This window comes from Bactrocera neohumeralis, chromosome 3 (genome assembly GCF_024586455.1).
Source record: "Bactrocera neohumeralis isolate Rockhampton chromosome 3, APGP_CSIRO_Bneo_wtdbg2-racon-allhic-juicebox.fasta_v2, whole genome shotgun sequence".
NCBI lineage: Eukaryota > Metazoa > Arthropoda > Insecta > Diptera > Tephritidae > Bactrocera > Bactrocera neohumeralis.
The window spans coordinates 5,875,287-5,895,249 of NC_065920.1; the positions used below are offsets into that span (position 1 = coordinate 5,875,287).

The window sequence follows — 19,963 nt, forward strand, 5'->3', positions numbered from 1 at the left end:
AGAGAAGAGCATAGAAAAGAAAAGTAGTCAAAAGAAAAATATCGAAGAAACAAGTTGATTTGTTGAATTGTTTGTCTGTTTATATTTATTTAATGAAGAAAATATTCAACTTTTCTAAGTTCAAATAGTTGTGTGAAAAAAGCTACCGCTTTGCGGCCCACAATCTGTGGAATTAGGTACGAGTGTTTGGTGCATGATATCGTTGAGTGCACTGCTGACCAAATACACGCTGGGCATCATGAACAACTTAGGACACAATCAGCCAACGGGTGGAGCAGGTTCTGGTGCAGGTGGCGCTGGGGGAGTCGGTGGCGGCGGCGGCGGTATTGGCAACAACAATGGCAATGTTATACAAAATCCAGCAGCAGAAGGTAGCATGGAGCGCGGCAGGTAGGAGCTTGTTTATCAACTTTCAATTATTGACCAATTGCATTTGTTTTTTCGTATTTACATATAATTGGATGCATATTGATAATTGTTTTGAACTTTTTACAATGCTGTCTAATATGCATATTTTAATTGAAATTTTAAACAGTTGTTTGCTACGCTATGCAAGTCAAAATTCTTTGGATGAAAGCTCACAGAAACATATTCAACGCCCAAATGGCAAAGATCGCACCGTTGGACAGTATCATAATGAGCAACACACTACCCGCTCATTCGAGGCCATGAACGAAATGCGCAAGTAAGTGTAGAAAAAAGAATTTTTAATTTGCACATCGTGCATATTTTTCCTATTCAAGGCAAGCAAACTTGCCAAATTATTAGCATATACCTAAGTATAAATATTTATGTTGTTAATTAGAATTAAAAAAAAAATTGACAAATTTCGAGCGCCGGCTGGCATGGGCATAACATAACGCCGCCTTGCATTGTCAATACTGAAAATAAATAACAGCTGTAGTGTAGTACTCTTACATACTTACGAAGAACAAATAATTAATTGTGCGCACGATTACACATCAGCTTTGTTTAATTACGTCGAGCTTTTCTTTTCACTCTTAACTTGTTTGGATCGACGTATGTACATATGTGTGTTATGTGTACGCTACAAACAAAGCGATAACTTGTTTGGCACGTAACGATACTATGCGCCTTTTGAAATGCTAGAAGTAATTAATAAACTAAACACATCTTTGTATAGGAAATAGTATTTTCCATAATAAATGTATTCACAGCGAGATTACTTGTTTTGTGGACAGTCGGTGTGGGCAATAGGTAGCGTATTTGAACTTCATCAAGGCTACACATGAAACATTTGACTTAGTACAAAATAAATATTGATATTTATAAGTACATGCCTTGAACTTGAATTGCCTCTTAATGAGTAGGTTTTGTTTTGACACCGTTTTTTTATTTTTATAAAATGATTTGCCGTTTGACAATACCTTCAGACAATGCACACGCAACAATGTACGTACATATGTACATACTTATGTAAAAATGCAGTGTGGATAATGCACGGAAAAACATAACAGTATTAATTTACTTAGCGTTGTTTTGTAAACTTCATGCTGTTACGCGAAATGACAAAAAAAATATTTTCTAGCCACATAATGCATTTTCCATAAATGTTTTTCACCAATCCCTTTGGTAGAAAGATATACGGTTTAAAATCTTATTTGAGGCTACCAGAAATTTTAAGTCTTCCCGAAAACACTGTTCTCTCAACTTTAGAGTGCGACAGTAACGAAACGAATGCAATTGTCATAATTTCTAATAAATAAAAAATTTACCGTTTAGGCAAAATTTACTCTGTGATGTAACGTTAGTTGCCGATGATATAGAGATACCGGCACATAAAATGGTACTTGCCTCCTGCAGTCCATACTTCTACGCAATGTTCACCGGGTTTGAGGAATCACGACAGGGCCGTATAACACTACAAGGTGTTGATCATCGTGCGCTAGAACTGCTCATCGAATATGTGTACACATCGACTGTAGAAGTGAACGAAGACAATGTACAAGTGTTATTAACCGCTGCAAACTTACTCCAGCTAACAGACGTGCGTGAAGCCTGCTGCGATTACTTGCAGACACAACTGGATGCCAGCAACTGTTTGGGAATACGTGAATTCGCAGACATACACGGTTGCGTGGATTTGCTGAACTATGCTGACACCTACATAGAACAACATTTCAAGTAAGTGATAACCTTAAAATTTTAGCTATAGACGCTAATCATTATAATTTGTTTATTTTTTTAGTGAAGTAATTCAATTCGATGAATTTCTCAATTTGAATCACGAACAAGTGATAACTTTAATATGCAACGATCGCATTTGTGTGCCAAGTGAGGAGAAAGTTTATGAGTGTGTAATATCATGGATACGCTATGATCCGACTATGCGCGAGCAGTTCACTGCTATCCTCATGGAACATGTACGCCTGCCCTTTCTCTCCAAAGAATACATAACTCAACGCGTCGACAAGGAGCCATTATTGGAAGGGAATATAATATGCAAGAATTTAATAATTGAAGCATTAACATATCATCTGTTGCCAAATGACACCAAATCTGCACGTACCATACCACGCAAACCAGTTGGCCTGCCGAAGATTCTCTTAGTCATTGGTGGCCAAGCGCCCAAGGCAATACGTTCGGTAGAGTGTTACGATCTGCGTGAGGAAAAGTGGTATCAGGCGGCTGAAATGCCGAATAGGCGTTGTCGGTTAGTACACCTTCACACAAAAGTAAATGTGTTTGTTTAAGTTTTTAATAATTCATATGCATTTACAGCGCTGGTTTGGCGGTGCTTGGCGATAAGGTGTTTGCTGTTGGTGGCTTCAACGGCTCTTTACGTGTGCGTACCGTGGATGTGTACGATCCGGCCACAGATCAGTGGCTCACATGTAATAGCATGGAGGCGCGTCGCTCCACTCTCGGTGTTGCCGTATTGCATGGTTGCATTTATGCTGTGGGTGGTTTCGATGGTACAACGGGTCTCAGCAGCGCAGAGGTATTCGATCCTAAGACCGAATTGTGGCGTCTTATAGCGTCGATGTCCACACGACGCAGTTCTGTTGGTGTTGGTGTTGTTAATGGTTTACTCTACGCCGTTGGCGGTTATGATGGTTTCTCGCGTCAATGCTTATCGTCAGTGGAACGCTATAATCCAGAGACTGATATGTGGACACCCGTAGCTGATATGTCGGCACGCCGTTCGGGTGCTGGTGTGGGTGTGTTGAATAATATACTCTACGCCGTTGGCGGTCATGATGGTCCCATGGTGCGCAAATCTGTAGAAGCATATGATCCCGATTCCAATTCATGGCATGTTGTAGCTGATATGGCCTATTGTCGGCGCAATGCAGGAGTTGTGGCCCACGATGGTGTACTGTTTGTTGTGGGCGGGGATGATGGCACCTCGAATTTAGGTTCAGTTGAGGTACGACACTTTTGTGCCAACATTTTCAATGAATTTATTGAACTAATTGGCGATTTTTTAGGTCTACTGTCCAGAAACTGACACGTGGCGCATATTGCCTGCTTCTATGACTATCGGACGCAGTTACGCCGGTGTCTGTATGATAGATAAGCCCATGTGAATGGAAGAGCAGGGTGCAATGGCACGGTATGCTTACATTTAATAAAAACTACAAATGTTGCTTAAATTTAATAAACAATTTTCTATTTTTAGCCAAGCTAATGCAGCAGCCGGTGGTATCATAGATGATGAAAATAGTCAAGCTGAGGGCAGCAATGTCGAGGGTGCAGTCGGTTACTCACGCAGTGACGCGCACATCAACTTAAACAACAATGGCAATAGCAATGCTTCCCAACAGCAACAACAACAACAGCAAAATCATCCACACTACGAAAACATCTATGAATCCCTTGAGCAATATAATACTGCAGCTGTTGCTGCTGCTGCTGCTGGTGCTGGCGTCAACGCTGTTGCCCCTGCTGATGCATTGCCCCAACCTCAAGCCGACGCCAATGTAAATCCACCTAACATTAATAATCTCAACAATACCAACAACAACGCTAACAGCAACAATCAATCACGCATTCTACCCAATATAAGCTATAGGAATGATCTCTACGATCGCACAAATACTACATCACCAGCTTATGACGTGCCACGTGCCGTGCGCTCCGGTTTGGGATTTCGACGCAATTTCCACATTGATCTACAAGGAGGTAAATGGGTGTTTCCCAATAGCATTTTTTCATAAATAATAAAATGTGTTCACTTCTCTCAAAAGCCAATCGCTTCAACGCTTCACGCACCGGTGCATCCAATACAGCACCTACTTCGGTTTATGGCAGTAACAACAACTGTCAACGCCAGCGCAGTTTCGATGACACCGAATCTCAGAATTATTACAATTTCAATTACCAGCCTAGTTTGCGTTACGAAAATATTTACGAACAAATTCGTGATGAACCCATATACCGAAATACCGGCAGCGGCGCTAGAGTTTATGGACGTTTAGATGTCATTGGTCATGGTATCGGTCGTATTGAGCGTCATTTGAGCTCATCATGTGGCAATATTGATCACTACAACCTGGGTGGCCATTATGCAGTACTCGGCCACTCACATTTCGGCACTGTCGGCCACATACGTTTAAATACCAGTGCTAGCGTTACCAATGCACCAATCATTAATAGTGGTTGTAGCATTAATTCGGCAGTAACAAATACCACTGCGTCCATAGCAACCAATGTGACCACAACGGGCAGTCAAAGAGATGCCAATAATGTTAAAAACAGCGCTTCATCCTTCTTCAGCTGTTTGCAGGGCGAAAATGCACAGAGTATGAGCAATATATATCGCGCCTCGGTCGGTATAGGTAGCGGCATGGCGACCACATATGCTACCGCTGGTGGACAACAAATACCTACGCAATTCAATTGTGGTAAGTCTCCAAAACCAATACATGTTTAATTTGTTAAATAGTGTATTTATTATTATTTCAGTGGTTCCGAATAATACCAAAGAGCGAGAACCACGTTCTGCCTCCGCTGGCCCGATATCAATAAGTACTAATAATGGCAATGCCAATGATGGACCCACTTCCTCAGGCACACGTCAAACGGGCGCTATACCAAAAATTAAAGCACTCGCTTTAAACACAAATAAGCCCAGCACCTCTTCAAATAATGCCAACAACATTGCAATAGAGAAGACTGTCTCCATTAAAAATGCAATCACCAAGAAGGCAACAAATAATACGAACAGCGCAGCGCCTGCGTCAACAGCTAAAACAAGCACAAACAGCCCCGAGCACACATCGAATTCGAGCACCTTGAATCGCATTTCCAAGTCCAGTTTACAATGGTTGCTGGTAAACAAATGGTTGCCATTATGGATTGGACAGGGGCCAGAGTGCAAGGTGGATCAGAGTATAAATAAAAAACTAAAATCCAAATTAAAAAATATTTTTTCTCAACTCTTACAGGTGATCGACTTCAATTTCATGTTTTCGCGTGATTGTAGTGGTTGTGATGCCGCTTCCGCCGCCACTCATATGTCCAATCCTTATTATACGCCACGTTTGGGTGGCATGATGCCACATGACTTAATGCGTTTTAGTGCAGCTAATGCCGAGATGCACGCACCATGTGCAGCCGCTTCGACGGCCTTGAGGCGCGATCTCAATATGCGACCGCGCGCCTTGAACCGTTTGCGTGAATACGAGCAAAATCGACGTGATACGGCCACACATCGCTATGAGGATCCCTCGTATGAAAATGTGCATGTGCATTGGCAAAATGGTTTTGAATTTGGACGTTCGCGTGATTATGATCATAATCATCAAAATGCAACAGGCACAACTCGCCCACAACTACAACGTGCGCGCTCCGAAAGTCCAAATTTTAACACACAACAACGACGCATGCGCCAAAATTCCAATGCAACACAAAGTGGCAATAACGTTGCGCCCGCCGCTGGCTATAGTACAACAAAATACGTAGACACATTCAAGAGTTATGTGCTCAATGCGGAAAACAACACGTTCAAACCGAAGCTAGTGAAATCTGAGAATGGCGACGTTTTAAATTGTGCGGCGAGTGGAAGTGGAAATGTAAGTGGCGCCGCTGAAGTAATAATAAATCCGTTACCAGATAGTCTTGACGAAAATGAAACTCCACCACCTGTTGCCGAGCTCGAAGCTGAAATGGAAGAGGCCGTCGCCAATATTAACAATGAAACAGCGGCTTGCAGTGCCAATGCAAATATAGGTGATAATGAAGGCGAAAAGCCCACGAGTTCAAATCGAGTAGCAAATGTTACTGGAAGAGAAAATGTATTCATAAATGACAACGAGACTGATGCAACAAAGACAAAAGCCACTAACGACAGCAACAATATTAATGTAAAATCTACTAACAAGGAACAAAACGACGATTGCAAGCAACAACAAGATATGCTAAAATGAACAAATTATATGTTATCTGATACATAAAGAGATAACGAAGAATTTAGCTGCTGGAGAAATGAGAAATAATAAGAAACTCAGTAGTTTTGAATATTAAGTTTTCAGTTGAGCAAAAGAAGTTATATACATATTTATCACGATTAAATACTAAATATTCAATTTCGTAGTGAACAGTAGCCATGTGTATGAAATTAGCAAACAGTAAAATAATGTACTAACTACATATATACGCACACGTAGAACCGGCAATTTGCAGTTTCCTTAGGCAAAATACACAATTTTGCATTATACCATAGTATACAAATGATACGAACTAAACAGGATTTATTTCTTTGTATTTTCGACACGTATTTTCAGTTACATGTTTATACTCATGTTAACTTTTAATTATGTATAAGTAAAACATATGTATAAGTTTTTTTTTCTACTTACTCATTATTGCATTATTCATTGCATGAGTTTTAGAACATACTCATTGCTCTGTTGTTTATTATATATATATACATAGTATGTACTAATTTATTTGATAAAGACAATACATGTAAAAATACCTACATATTTAATAGCAATTTTTTTTTTAATTTTACCTGTAAAATTACAGGCACACAATAACTGCCACGACTGTATATAGGCCGTTTCATTTACAGGTCCGTAATAACGTGTCTGCACTATCAATTTTATAAAGTTTTATATGTGTTCGTCAAAATACATGGTATAAAATTAAAGTTCGAACTCACAAATTCGAAAACTTTCTTGCACTGGAGTGAGCAAATACAACCAACTTCATGTATGACTTGCGACGAAGAAACTATTAAGTAGTTTACCTTTTTTATTTGTATTCATTAGTTCACAGCTCAGTGACAAAGTAAGTATTTCGTTCGTTATAAAGTCTACCTAAAACAAGATGTGTATGTGTGTCGGGTAATTACGATACGTGTGTCATGTAGGCATTCAGTTGCGCTCTCCTGACATTCCTCTACCTGTTTAATATGTAGTTTTGTGTGTGAGTTATCACAGATAATACTTTTTTCACAAAGTCCTTAAAAAATTTCTAAAAAAAACAATTGAGTACAAAATAAACAATTATTTTAGTCTGATATCGAAAATTGTGACGTTGTCTCTCATTTGTGTTTCTTAAATTACTCTGGATATTAGCGCTCTTCAGAGTATAGCAATTTTGTTGAACACACTCGGTGATTGCGACTCTGTGCTCGATTCAACGATTCGTTGAAAAAGAAAGACATTTGTTCAGATAAAATCGTGTTTGCGGGTGAGTTGGACGTGAAAATTTGCAGCGCTGGGCGTTTATTTGATAATTTTCTTTGTTTTATCTCTGCTGCATTATACCTACTTGCATTTGAACAGACTGTACTTTTGTAAAGAAAAAAGGAAAACAAAGTAAACAAAAGCAAATCTTTTATTGTTAGGTTATAAGTAGCTATTTTATGCAAAGAAGAATCGTGTTTATTTCTTTGTACTTTTTATAAGGAGGTATCTATATGGATGTGAATCCACGCTACAAATTTGTTAAATATCGAGTGTTGGTTCAAGAGGCATATTAGTGCCGAGTACAAAGAAAATTCGTAATTTCGGTTAATACTGTCGTTGACGATGTTAAAACTTGAAAGCATATATTAAAGAAAATAGTGGCATTTATGCATAAGTTAAATTAGTGATTAAATAGTTTGCTATAGAAGGAAATGTGTTTTCCATGCGCATAGAATATGCTGGAAACGTGGCTAAATCCCTTGTAATAGATTGTATTCCGGACATGAACCATTCAACACATTTGCGAGTTGCCACTTGATGGATTGTATTCGGCAAGTATTCTAATAAAAACGAACTATTTTCACGATTTTGCTGAAGATGCGAACTCGTACGCTTGGAAATATAACGAACTGTGACAGTAAATGAGTTTAGAACCATTTTTGGTTGTTTTCTACCTGGCAACGCCGAAAAATGTTCTTAAAATTGGCTGCGATTTATAATAAAGCAATCTATTACAACCACCCGTCGCCATGTTGGAAAATTTCTCTATACTATTTTCGCAGTAGTCTTACAAAATACTTTGGAATTAACATTACGTTTAACAAGATCGTCAACGAGGGATTGAATTATTAAAATTATTCATTAAAAATATTGTCTTTCATAACAATAATAGTTATGTTTGTTTATTATTGCAAATAAAAGCGTTTAGGTAACTTTTCCATAAATTTTTAAGTAGGTTATGATGAAATAAAGAAACTTACTAAGGGGTCAGGTTTTCTTTGTACTTTCTTCCGTCATACATTGTCGTAAAGCACGCACGTACTTTATTGTACATTTTTATTAAAGTTTGATTCATTTTGTTTTGTAGTTTAAAACACATGGAAAGTAATGAATGCATACTAAAGTTATGTAATTAGAGTCAAATAATACGAAAAGTATCAAGAGTGGAAACAAGAGAACTAGTGTGACGTCAATCGTCTAATTATTGGCTATCGTTAAGATTATTTTGAAGTAATCTTGAAACAAATATGGTGAGTTGGTTGATTAATTTCAATGTAATAAATTTAGAAAATAAAGAATTCCTAAACAAATAGATATCGTGTTTTCCTAAATTGTCAATGTACTAATTTTGATTTTCATTAAAATTTCAGCCGCGCATAGTACCTTTACAACTTCTTAAGTGCCTAAAGGTGCTTTTGGACGATAATGGAGGTATCCTTAGCATTGGAGAAGTCAAGCGGATCGCGGGGTGAGTTTAATTAATTATATTAATAGCAATGTGCAAATCATTACTTGTCATACAACTGTGCGTAATGCGTTCGTGAAGAATGTAATTTTAATTTTAGGGTTGCATTTAGTACGAATTTGTTTTATGTAAAGTAAACTAATAGTGTGTATTTTTTATTCCAGGTTGATGAATAGATATTCAAAAAAACTTGTTTCAAAATGCATTTATGTACAAATATTAAAAGTTACTAAAACAGAGCTGCTTGGTGAATTTATGGGTGTTGGTGGCTGGTCACTGGTATATAACTGGCTAAATGATGCAATACGTGCAATGAATTGGCCGCTTGTGCAAGAAATTCTAGAGCTACTTTTACTTTGTCCAGTTGATGTGGATCGATTGAAAATAAATTCTGCACCAAAATTGGTGAAGGGACTTTGCCGGGATGGCGGCAATGAAGGTAAGTTTTTTTAAACAAAGTTATATATAGTCAACAATTAGGTTTTATAATTTACAACTTGAAAAAAATTAGGGATTAGATATATCTTCAATTGAGTATAATGAAAGGCACATCATTTAAATACATTTGTGACAGACCTGTCTTTATACAGTTTTCCAATTCTGGTTGACATCCAAAAAGTTTAGAAGGTTATTCTTTGTTATTGATATTTTTTTGCTGTCAAAATTTATTTATACGAGTAGCGTATATTTGTTGTCTACATATGACGTCATCGGTTTAATTTACTTTCCCAACTTTTAAAAGAACTAAATTCATTAAAAAAAGCAGTTATGAAACAATCGCCTAAATGACGATTATATTTTTATAAATTTTTATTATTTATTTTAGGAGTACGTATACTTGCAAAACGTTTGGTGGAGCAATGGTTGAAAGTAGTGACAGAAAATACTACAAGTGCTCAAGTAGAAAGTTCTCCACAGCAATCGGTTGTCGGAGGAGCAACTCCTAATGTTTCTACAATACCTGCCATTCAAACGACACCTGTTATACGGCAAGACAGCAAAGTACCACAAACTTCTAATATACCATTAAAAGTAAAAGGACCCTCGGTTGTACAGCGACCGCTTTCAAATTCCGCTGAGCAAGACCCACTTGCAGATGTCACAGATGTACCGCCTGAGCCTTCTACTTATGCACCAACACCTGCACAGAAGAAAGCTAGTGAGGCAGGATTGGTATTCAAACTGGTTTATAAAGATGGTCAACAAGTTTTGACAAAAGTACCAAAAACCAACCAACTAGCTTCTGTTGTTGATGTTGAGCAAAATGCTCAAAGAAATGAGAATGAGGAGGAATGTGAGAAAATGGACCATGATGGTGAAAATGATGCCAACACGAAGGGCGACTCAGAAGCTGATGGTGGCATGGGTGCTCAAGAAGAAGAAGAAGAGACTGATAGAACTGTTGATTCTACAATTATAGAAGAGGAAGAAGATACACGAACATCAACTGATAAACAAGACAAAGATAGTGAAAGTAGCGCTGACGAAGAATCACAAATAACACCTGATAGTAACATGATGTCCATAGAACAAAGAAAAAAGTCTATAGATACAGAAAGTGAAAAATCTATAAGTAGAGAACATAGGAGCTCTAAAGACTCCAGAGACAGCAAAAGTAGGGATAAAGAAAATAAGGGTGATAAAGATAGGAAATCATCCTCATCTTCTAGCCACAAATCATCTAGTCACAAATCCAAAAGTTCGTCTTCGAGCAAGTCAAAATCTTCCTCATCGTCCTCTTCACACCGCAGTTCAAGTGATAAACATAGAAGCGATAAGGATCGTTCAAGTTCCAGTAAAGACAAAGATCGAAAAGAGGGTAGTAGCAGTAGCAGCAGCTCAAGTAAACATAGATCCTCATCATCATCGTCAAAATCTTCGTCGTCAACAAGTTCGAAAGACAAACATCGCGATAAAGATAAGGAAAAATCAGCTAATACTTCTTCTTCGTCGCATAAAAAGGAAAAAGAGCGCGAAAAAGAAACACCAAATGAAAAAGATAAAGAATCCAGTTCCAAGTTATCCACTTCCGATAAACTTAGTCGTATTCCTAAAAAACAAAAAGATGAATCAGAAGCGGATTTGACAAAGCCTACTTCAATAACCATTCCTTCAAAGAAGGCTTCAATGTCAATAGAAATTCGTCGTGACTCGGAAAAGGCTAAAACTGTGAAAACATACAAATCACAATTTCGCTCCCATGGCCTTACTGAGGAAGCTCCCCCGCCACCATCGCGGAAAGGACTGAAGAAACCAGTTTCAAGCGTTTCTGCTCCCGGTACCGTCATTCCAACCAGTTTGCCATCTTCACTAAAACGCCCTTCACCGCCACCAAGCAGCAGTGATTCACCAACACAAAAGAAATCTAAAATTGATATAAACAATCTGACAGTAGCTAATGAGAAGCCTGGAGCTATCAAACTCATTGCTCCAAAGAAAAGTAAGTATTTTGTGTTACGACATTTACTAATAGCATTCTGCGTTATTTCTTTGCAGGAGTTTGGATGATACTAGTTTTTGCTTGTGGTTTATATTGTATACTTTTTTAAGGTGGTATTTTGTGTTTTATAAAAAATTTAGACTGTCGTCTCTTTAGTGTTGGCAACACCACGCTTCCTCATTGGACTGTGTGGAACGATGGAACTGAATTTATTGAATCGTTGTTTTCTGTTACCAAAATTCCTACATAGACTAGAAGCAACATTGGCGTATTGTCAAACACTACTTGCGATGGTCCCGCCATGGTTGAGCGGAGTAATTTTAAGGTGTTTTAACGCGGATAATTTTTTTTCTCCTGATGTGTTAAGTACTTAAAAAAACGATACGAAATTTAACTATAAAAAATTGGATTGGCTCCTTAATAACCTAAAAATGCTGATGGTGCTTAAATCATCTAATGTTAATGTGATGTTTCGAAGTGATAAATAACAATTAATTTCTTGTCACGGGAGAGGATCAACAATACGTATACGTGATATAAGATCGATCTTCACTTCCCACTAGTAGATGGATGATATTTATAATTTTAAAATCAAATTTTGTTCGTTAATTAATATTTGTGTAACAAATTATCTTTGATATTATCAGAGCTTTTTGCATTGATTGTTGCTGTAATTGGTAAAACAGGCACTCCGAGATAAATGCAACTATAATTTGCGGAGAAATTGGTCGATAGTACAGTGTAAATGCATCAAAATCGTCATCGAGATTTTAGATTCAATACGTCACAAGCGAATTTAAAAATAGTACAGCGACTTCATTGGTATAAACAATCAAACTTCGTGCCGACAACGCAATTTTTTAAAGGCGCTATTTTTTGTTTTTTTTTTGTTTTTTGTTTTGTTGATTCTTCTAACAAAATTAAGCGACGCATCCGGAATGAGACTATCACTGTCGGTAGTATCGCCCACATAGACAAGTGGAAACAGGCTGTTAAGTATGAATTTTATCTTACATCCTAATTTTAATATTCACATTAACTGTTTATTCGTGTACATTGCAATGTTGTGATGCCACGAAAATGTTTATTATTTATTAGTTGATAAGAAAACAAACATTAAAACATAAGACAACAAAGAGTTGGTGATTAATAAACAATTCTTCTCAACAAAATAAATTATTTGAGCTAATGGTCGTCGAAGTTTGGAAGCAGTCTTAATAATTGAAACGGAAAGAAATTTTACACAGAAATGGAAAAAATGGGCTTAGGTTTTTCTGCCATTTTTTTGCATTGAAGTTATTTACAACCAAGTAGCGTGCGATATACTTCATTAGAAAGAGATTCACTAAAGGCAAGATGACGCCAAAGTTACCGAAATTTCTGCAAACATTTTTAAGATCAATGAGGGCATACATTTTGATCCAATTCGTTTAGAAAATGCTCACTCTATATGACATTTTCATGCACGATTTCAATCACGATTTCTAAAAAAGAATTCGCAAACTTTTGCTTTTTTTCTTCAAATATATCTCAAGCTGGGATATGTAATTATGATTTCCAGCCCTCATTGTAGCTATACAATGACACATATAACGCATATTGTGTATCGGCACCGTTTTCATATATATCCTCAAGATTATAAATTTATTCATGAAAAGTACTTATGTATACCGTTAGTGTCGCGTTTCTATTGGCTGCACAAAACCCATTTTAGCTATCACCAGCATTCTTATTTAAATTATTACCACATATAAGATCTACAAGGCTTTTGATAGTAATTTTTAAAATACCCAATCTCATACCACATTTACATGACTTGAAATAATTACTTTATGAAATAAGATAACCTCAAAATACAACAAAATTGGTATTCTTCAATGACTAAGCACCTCACTCCGATCGGTCAGCACTGTAGTAATATGTATGTCAAAAACATAGTGAGCATTACACAATTTCGAAAAGAGTTCAAGAGCATTTCCGGCATTACCCCCGTAAAATATCTGCCAGCAAAGATTTCAGAATCATGTATATTTATTTAGAAATTGTCTCAAAAATTCTGCTAATGTCAAATAAGAAATAATAGTCTTTCCTCTTTAAGCAAATATAACCCGGTTCCCATGAAAGTTGGGTATATGCAACCAGAACCTCTCGTAATTTATTTGCGACCAATGACAGCAATATATTGACGCTATCACAAAAAAGTTAGTCTTAGAAAGAAACATCGATGTCTTGCTCGGCGGCGTAAAGGTGGAAACTCAAGTTTATATCACAGACCACACTCAATATGCCATACACCTACATTAGCTGGGAATTGCATCATGGAAGTAGTTATTAGTTTTTTCCAGAACTATACGGCTGAAAAAAAAAAACATTTAACAGTTTTTAAATATGGATGAATGTTTTCTGTTCAAGAAAACCAATTTAATATCTTGTCTGCCTCCAAGCTTCGACTGCCCAGAGCGTGTTTTAATTTATTGTATATATATAAGTATTTAAACATAAATTTTGAGCTTATTTAACTCAGTCGGATATGTGTCGCTTCCGCCACGAAGATGTCTCTGGTTTCATCCGGGGCTTATTGAAAGTGATCTAACAAAATTCACCCCACCCCTTTTCTATATCCGCATTTGTAATCTATTTGATATAATGGATAACTTTCCGTTTTTAGGTGTATAAAAATCACGAACCGCTTTTTAAACAAAAAATAACACCTACAGTTACTATATTTCGAGATATTTTTAAAATTAATTTTTGATCTTAAACCCTTTAATGCTCTGATCTTTCACCACCTTAAAGCTATGATCGCAAACAAACATTTGAAACTTCAGATAATAGTCTAACTTCCAAGTTTAAAATAATCTTTGTGACAACTTTGAGCATGGTTGTTTTTAAGTATTATTTCCCTTAAAGGCTACAAATGATAAAAGATGTCGCCTTAGTAATGAATCCACTGATCATTTCTGTTAGTTAATTGCAAGGTTTTTTTATTCGAAATAATTTTAAGTCTCCTTTCGATTAGCTGCTGGTTTTAGAAATCTGTCTTTGAATTTACGTTCTGAAATCTGTCTGAACTTATGCTCTACTTCAAAACTTCCCGGCAATACCGTTTTATAAAATCTGAATCGAACCTATATTAATTCATACTGACTCTCGAGAGTATTGCAATTCCGAAAAACCTAACCCTGACAAAAGTGAAATTATCAAAAAAAAAGTGTTTAATAACTTATCCCAATATCTAACCTTCAAGCTCTCTGTACTGAGATCACAATCTGCGTGCATCACAATAGAGGTTGATCTTAACGATCACCGCGTTCCAAATTTTATGTAGTTATGTATTAAATTATAAAATTATTTTTTAATTAAGTTTATGTACTTTAAATAATCTATATAATTTGAAAATACTAAACATTTCTCCCCTTACGCGCGAGAAAAAAAAGCCCAGCTGTATACAATGGACCGAAAGCAAAAACTAGCATCTGAACTCCTACCTCCATACAACTTAGCGTTGAAATGATCTTAAATGCATTTTACACCATATTAATAATGGTTTCTTTAATTTCAGTTCAAACTCTTGTCGAGACAAATCTCTTCTCGGACGCGCTCTCAGCAGCAACGGGGCCCAAAAAAGTTACCAAACGTAAGCGGCCCACTACTCCTGGTCCCGGTCAAAATAAGGAAGGTCCTTCACCACCTACCAGCCCAGATGCACCAAAGGTGGCGCCTTTAAAATTCTACCAGGACACCTTGGACGAGACTAAGAGCGAAGACAAATCCGATAAGGAGAATGATAGCAAAGATAATAACAACAAATCGGAAGATTTGGATTCAGCCGATAAGGGCAATAGCACAGAAGATGATGATGATATACCCTTGAAGAAGGTTAAGGAAGATATAGAACAAAAGGTACTGCGAGAGCAAAAGACTAGTGATGACGGTAGTGATGCCACAGTAACTAAGATCGGCGGCTCGGTCGATATCACTGGTAGTGATGGGGAAGAAGATGTCGCCAAAAAAAGTTCAGAGGAAGACGCGCCCAAACCGCCTGGTCCTGGTTGTGGTCCGAATGGACCACCCGGTGTGCTCATGCTGCACCGACGCAAAGGTCCAAAGAAGAAGTTGACTTGGCGACCTCAAGAACAACTCGAGCAAATCCGTTACTTTGAACTGGATGAAACAGAGCGCGTAAATGTGACAAAAGCACAGTCCTTTATGGACATGAAAAATCTTGAACGCTTTAGTGAACGCGATGCGATCAATATCGCTAGACGTGGTTTCACACATGAGGACAATATGCGACCATTAACCGAGTGGCGGCCGCTGATCGAAGTTGATGGTGTACCACCACATCCGAATGGTAATCAGTCTAAACAGCGTAAGGTGCAAGCTGAACGCGAGATGACTACCCTGCGCGCACTATACTTCTCCCACAGCATGATCCCCGACTCACCGGCAGAAGCAGAATTAGAACCGCATTTCGCAGTCGACATACCAGTCATACCGTTAGAAGATATTACCGGCAATCCAGATGCTGTAAGCGACTACACCAATATGCCTTGGCCTGAGCCAAAGACTTCACCTAAGTCAACAGAAAATAGCCTTCCTAATGTAGGCAATTTACCAACCGCCCAGGTAAACACATTACCGCCAAATAACCTGAATACATATCCAGGTTTTATGCCACAATATGCTGGTGTGGCGGCAAACAATCTGCTGGCAACGCAAATGCAAATGCCAAGGCCAGTTCCCACACCGGCGGCGGGCCCAGGACCACATCCAGCTTGGCAAACAGGCAATTTCAACGGTAATTTGGCATTGGGTCCCATGGCTGGTGGACCACCAGTACAACAACAGAATATGATGGGTCCATTCGGTCCTGGAGCCGGCAACCCGCAATGGCAAATGCATGGCGGTAATCAGTATGGCCCAGCACAAGGTCCCTTCAATAATGCACCCAATTTCGGACCAATGGGTTTGATGCCGCCGCGTGTTATGCCAAATATGGCACCAGCGAATCTATTTGAACGGAACAACATGAATAACAATCATCACAACAATAACAACCAAAATCGCAACAACGGTGGCAATTGGCGGACCGGTTCAAACTTCCAAGATAACAATGGGGGTGGCAATTGGCGTTCAGGTGGTGGCGGCGGTGGGCAGAACCGCGGTGGTGGCGGCGGCGGTGGCAATTCTAACAACGGTGTTTGTAAGGCTTTCATGCGTGGTCACTGTCGTTTAGGCAAATCGTGCAAATTTATACACCCTAATAAAAGCAAACGCATATAGGATTCGCCAGAATCTTCTGACGAAGATTCAACAACGATCTCGAAAAACAACTGTGATAGTGGCGACAAGACGATGCACAAAAAACTGTCTGAGCGATAAAAAGATCTATTTGCTGCGCGCCTGGAGCCACACCTAAAGTTCTTAAGTGTCCACCGTACGTCGTTGGCCATCCGAAATGACCTCCTGAAACTGCGTTGCTTTAATCAATGTCAGGCGATTCAGCCTGCAACCGTCGTAAACCACAAAGAGAACATACATTTAATTTCTATGAAATAATTAAGTTTTTTGTACAAAGCGTTAGTTTATATTTTTGCACTAAAAATTTTGTTGTTAGCAAATGAAAGATAAATCGTGAAAAAAACATAGTCGTAGATTTTCTACTAGCATTTTATAGAATTATGCACCCTATAATGGGTCTATGAATACATTTATGAATATATAATATAAAAATATTAAGATGTTACAACGGCATTTGCATTAAACATAATCGTTAATTACATATATAATGTAGATTATTATTTATACACTTATCTGCGGAGAGCAATACATTTAAACATTGTACTTATTAATTTGTAATTAATATCCAGCTTCTTACGCAGAGCGTCAAGGACGTATTCAACGAAGTTTATATATACATATATGTATATCATATAATCTATATTTCATTCATTTAAATGTACAATATTATTGAATTATTAGATTAGATAACCAAATGTAGGATTTATTGATGTTAGCGAAGCAAATAAGATACATAAGTTACACATGCATCACGGTAACTAACTAAAGGTAGCTTATTTAATCTAAGGACACGCATACATATGTACATGTGTATATATACAACAAATTCATTATAACTCTGTAACATATAAACTCAAATGAAAAGCATTTCAATACTTGAATAAAATAAGAACATTTGTAAAACATGCAATAAAAAATTAAATAAAAGAATTATTTAATATAATCTAATTATGTATAATTAATGCAGATATAAAGATTTGGATAGCAATCGAAGTCCTGAAATTATCTAATTTTTGGTCAATAATGAGAGAAGAGTTTCTAAATATCAAGCATAATTGCAAATAATATAGGAATTGCACAATTTTATCGATATACGAGTATGTATATATTTGTTTTTAGTTTTCCATATATTTTAAAAATGGTCACTTGCTTTTTCTTTTATTGCTTTTCATTCATGAAAAGGTGCGTTCAAAAATTCTTTATAGTTTTTTTTTTTAATTGTTTTATTAGAACTTGAAACAAATCGATTTGTTTTAAGTTATTAAATTAGAATATCTCGTTGATAAGATATGAAATAAATTTGCACATTTTTGGGCAACGACAAACTTCAATGTGCTATTTCGACACAGAAATATACTGCAAAAATCCGTCATCATAAGACAACATTTATAAAATAACATTATTTTCATTTTATTGGCTAGTTATATAATATTGAACTAATTTACATAATTATTTTATTTGTATAACTACCATTTAGTATTAATTGTACTATTAATAATTTCGCTCAGCAACCCTTTTCACTCTGTACGAATGCAAAGCTACTTCCTTTTCTAACAGTTCTTTTCAGTTCCCGTTCCGTTATTCGTTGCGAAAAGGTTGGCCAAAAGCGTTCGGTCTGTAAAAAAATTTAAATTCGCGTGTAGTTCTGCTATGAATTAAATATTTGTGTAAATATTAAAACTAGTGCTTATTGTTTATCGCCTGGTGCCAGAATTTTAGACATAGTAGTGTTTTTATTGTTTTAATTTGCAAGTGAAAATAGTGTGTGCCGGTAGCGAACAAGCTCAAGCGACAGGCGCATTAGTTGAAAATCGTTAATGTAAATATGTATGTATGTGTGTGCATAATAGCTTTGCGAAAGTGAAATAGCAAATAAGTAAAGTAACGAGTAAGAAATCTAAACGATGTAGCCAATAAGTAAACGAATGATAAAGAAGTGTTTACATGTAATCTAGCATGACTTTTGATTGTGTGAAATTTCTGTTATGTGCACTAGTGAAGATGGAAGCTTACAATTATACTTACACATGGGTATGAGTACCATATATGTATGTATGCAAATTATGTGAGTAGTAACAAGTTATACAGGAAATTGCTTTGATATACTTATATAGATGCATTTAAAACTTCTTTTTAGTTTAACTATTTATGTATGTGTATAATTAAATTTGTACATGTTATGATTTTTCTGCTTATAATTATTTCATAATCAAAACACAAGTGTATTATAATAATACTTTATGAATACAGGTAATGTTCTAAGGACTGATCAAAATTTTGATTTTTGACAAAATGGTGACTTCGCAAAAAAGTCATTCTTTGTGAAAAAATTTAAAAAATTGAAATCGAAATTATTAACAAAAGTTCGATAATTACCTGACAAATATGTTTCATTTCAAAATTTCAAGCCCCTCGGTTCAGCCGTGTTGGAGAAAATTTTCTTAACGACTCAAAACAGATTTTTGAAAAAATGCGTATAAAGTTTCGAAACCGAACACTATTTTAAAATTTTTTATAAATAACATACTCTGATATCCTCGAAGCTATTTACATCTACTTTAAAATTTCGGAGAATTTTCTCAAATATATGTACCTAAATACATACATATGTACATATACATATACATTTGATATACATACATACATACATACATTCATGTGTATAAGTAAAATAATAATAATAAATAATATCGAAAAATCAGTGTAATAAACTTATAAACTAAGGATTTTAACAGAAATCCAGTGCCTCCTCATTGGGAAATTAAAGTTAATACACAGAAAAGTCGCGAATTTATGAACATTATAACTGTTTAAATCTAGCCAAAACTGTTTTAGACAACAAAAAACAAAAAAAAAAATATATTTTGCATACATAAAACCCAAACTAGTACATTTCTATTCTAAATAAATATGAAAATAGCAATACAAAAAAAGGAAAATGGAAAATGTAGAACAGAAAGAATGGAAAACCAATTTCGTCATCTATTAGGAAATGGTGGAAAATCAAAATATTTAGAAATAGGTATGCTTTTCAATAAATATGTAAATCGATGTACATATGTAAGAATCGCTAAAAGACTGTGCATATATTTA

General features: G+C 36.5%; 2 protein-coding genes and 1 long non-coding RNA gene across 5 annotated transcripts in view; all 3 read left to right on the plus strand.

The window, feature by feature from the left end:
* LOC126753206 (uncharacterized) overlaps positions 1-19,963 on the plus strand; it is a 123,540-nt gene that overhangs the window by 70,398 nt on the left and 33,179 nt on the right. The gene's annotated exons all lie outside the window — the stretch shown is intronic.
* On the plus strand, positions 23-6,955 carry LOC126753197 (ring canal kelch protein). Of its 2 annotated transcripts, XM_050464435.1 has the most exons (10): positions 26-390; positions 536-685; positions 1,744-2,145; positions 2,210-2,674; positions 2,743-3,391; positions 3,453-3,577; positions 3,644-4,146; positions 4,212-4,868; positions 4,930-5,345; positions 5,412-6,955. In XM_050464435.1, exons 1-10 carry the CDS (start codon positions 194-196, stop codon positions 6,390-6,392), a joined length of 4,545 nt encoding a protein of 1,514 aa, XP_050320392.1. In that variant the 5' UTR covers positions 26-193; the 3' UTR covers positions 6,393-6,955. The 2 variants fall into 2 exon arrangements, with proteins under 2 accessions (XP_050320393.1, XP_050320392.1); XM_050464436.1 differs by lacking the exons at positions 3,644-4,146; positions 4,212-4,868; positions 4,930-5,345; positions 5,412-6,955 and having other exon boundaries at positions 23-390; positions 3,453-3,551.
* Positions 7,648-17,818, plus strand: LOC126753200 (serine/threonine-protein phosphatase 1 regulatory subunit 10). 2 transcript variants are annotated; one of them, XM_050464446.1, is made up of 6 exons: positions 7,648-8,589; positions 8,749-8,911; positions 9,032-9,129; positions 9,291-9,565; positions 9,953-11,566; positions 15,129-17,818. In XM_050464446.1, exons 2-6 carry the CDS (start codon positions 8,909-8,911, stop codon positions 16,850-16,852), a joined length of 3,714 nt encoding a protein of 1,237 aa, XP_050320403.1. In that variant the 5' UTR covers positions 7,648-8,589; positions 8,749-8,908; the 3' UTR covers positions 16,853-17,818. The 2 variants fall into 2 exon arrangements, with proteins under 2 accessions (XP_050320403.1, XP_050320405.1); XM_050464448.1 differs by having other exon boundaries at positions 7,648-7,790.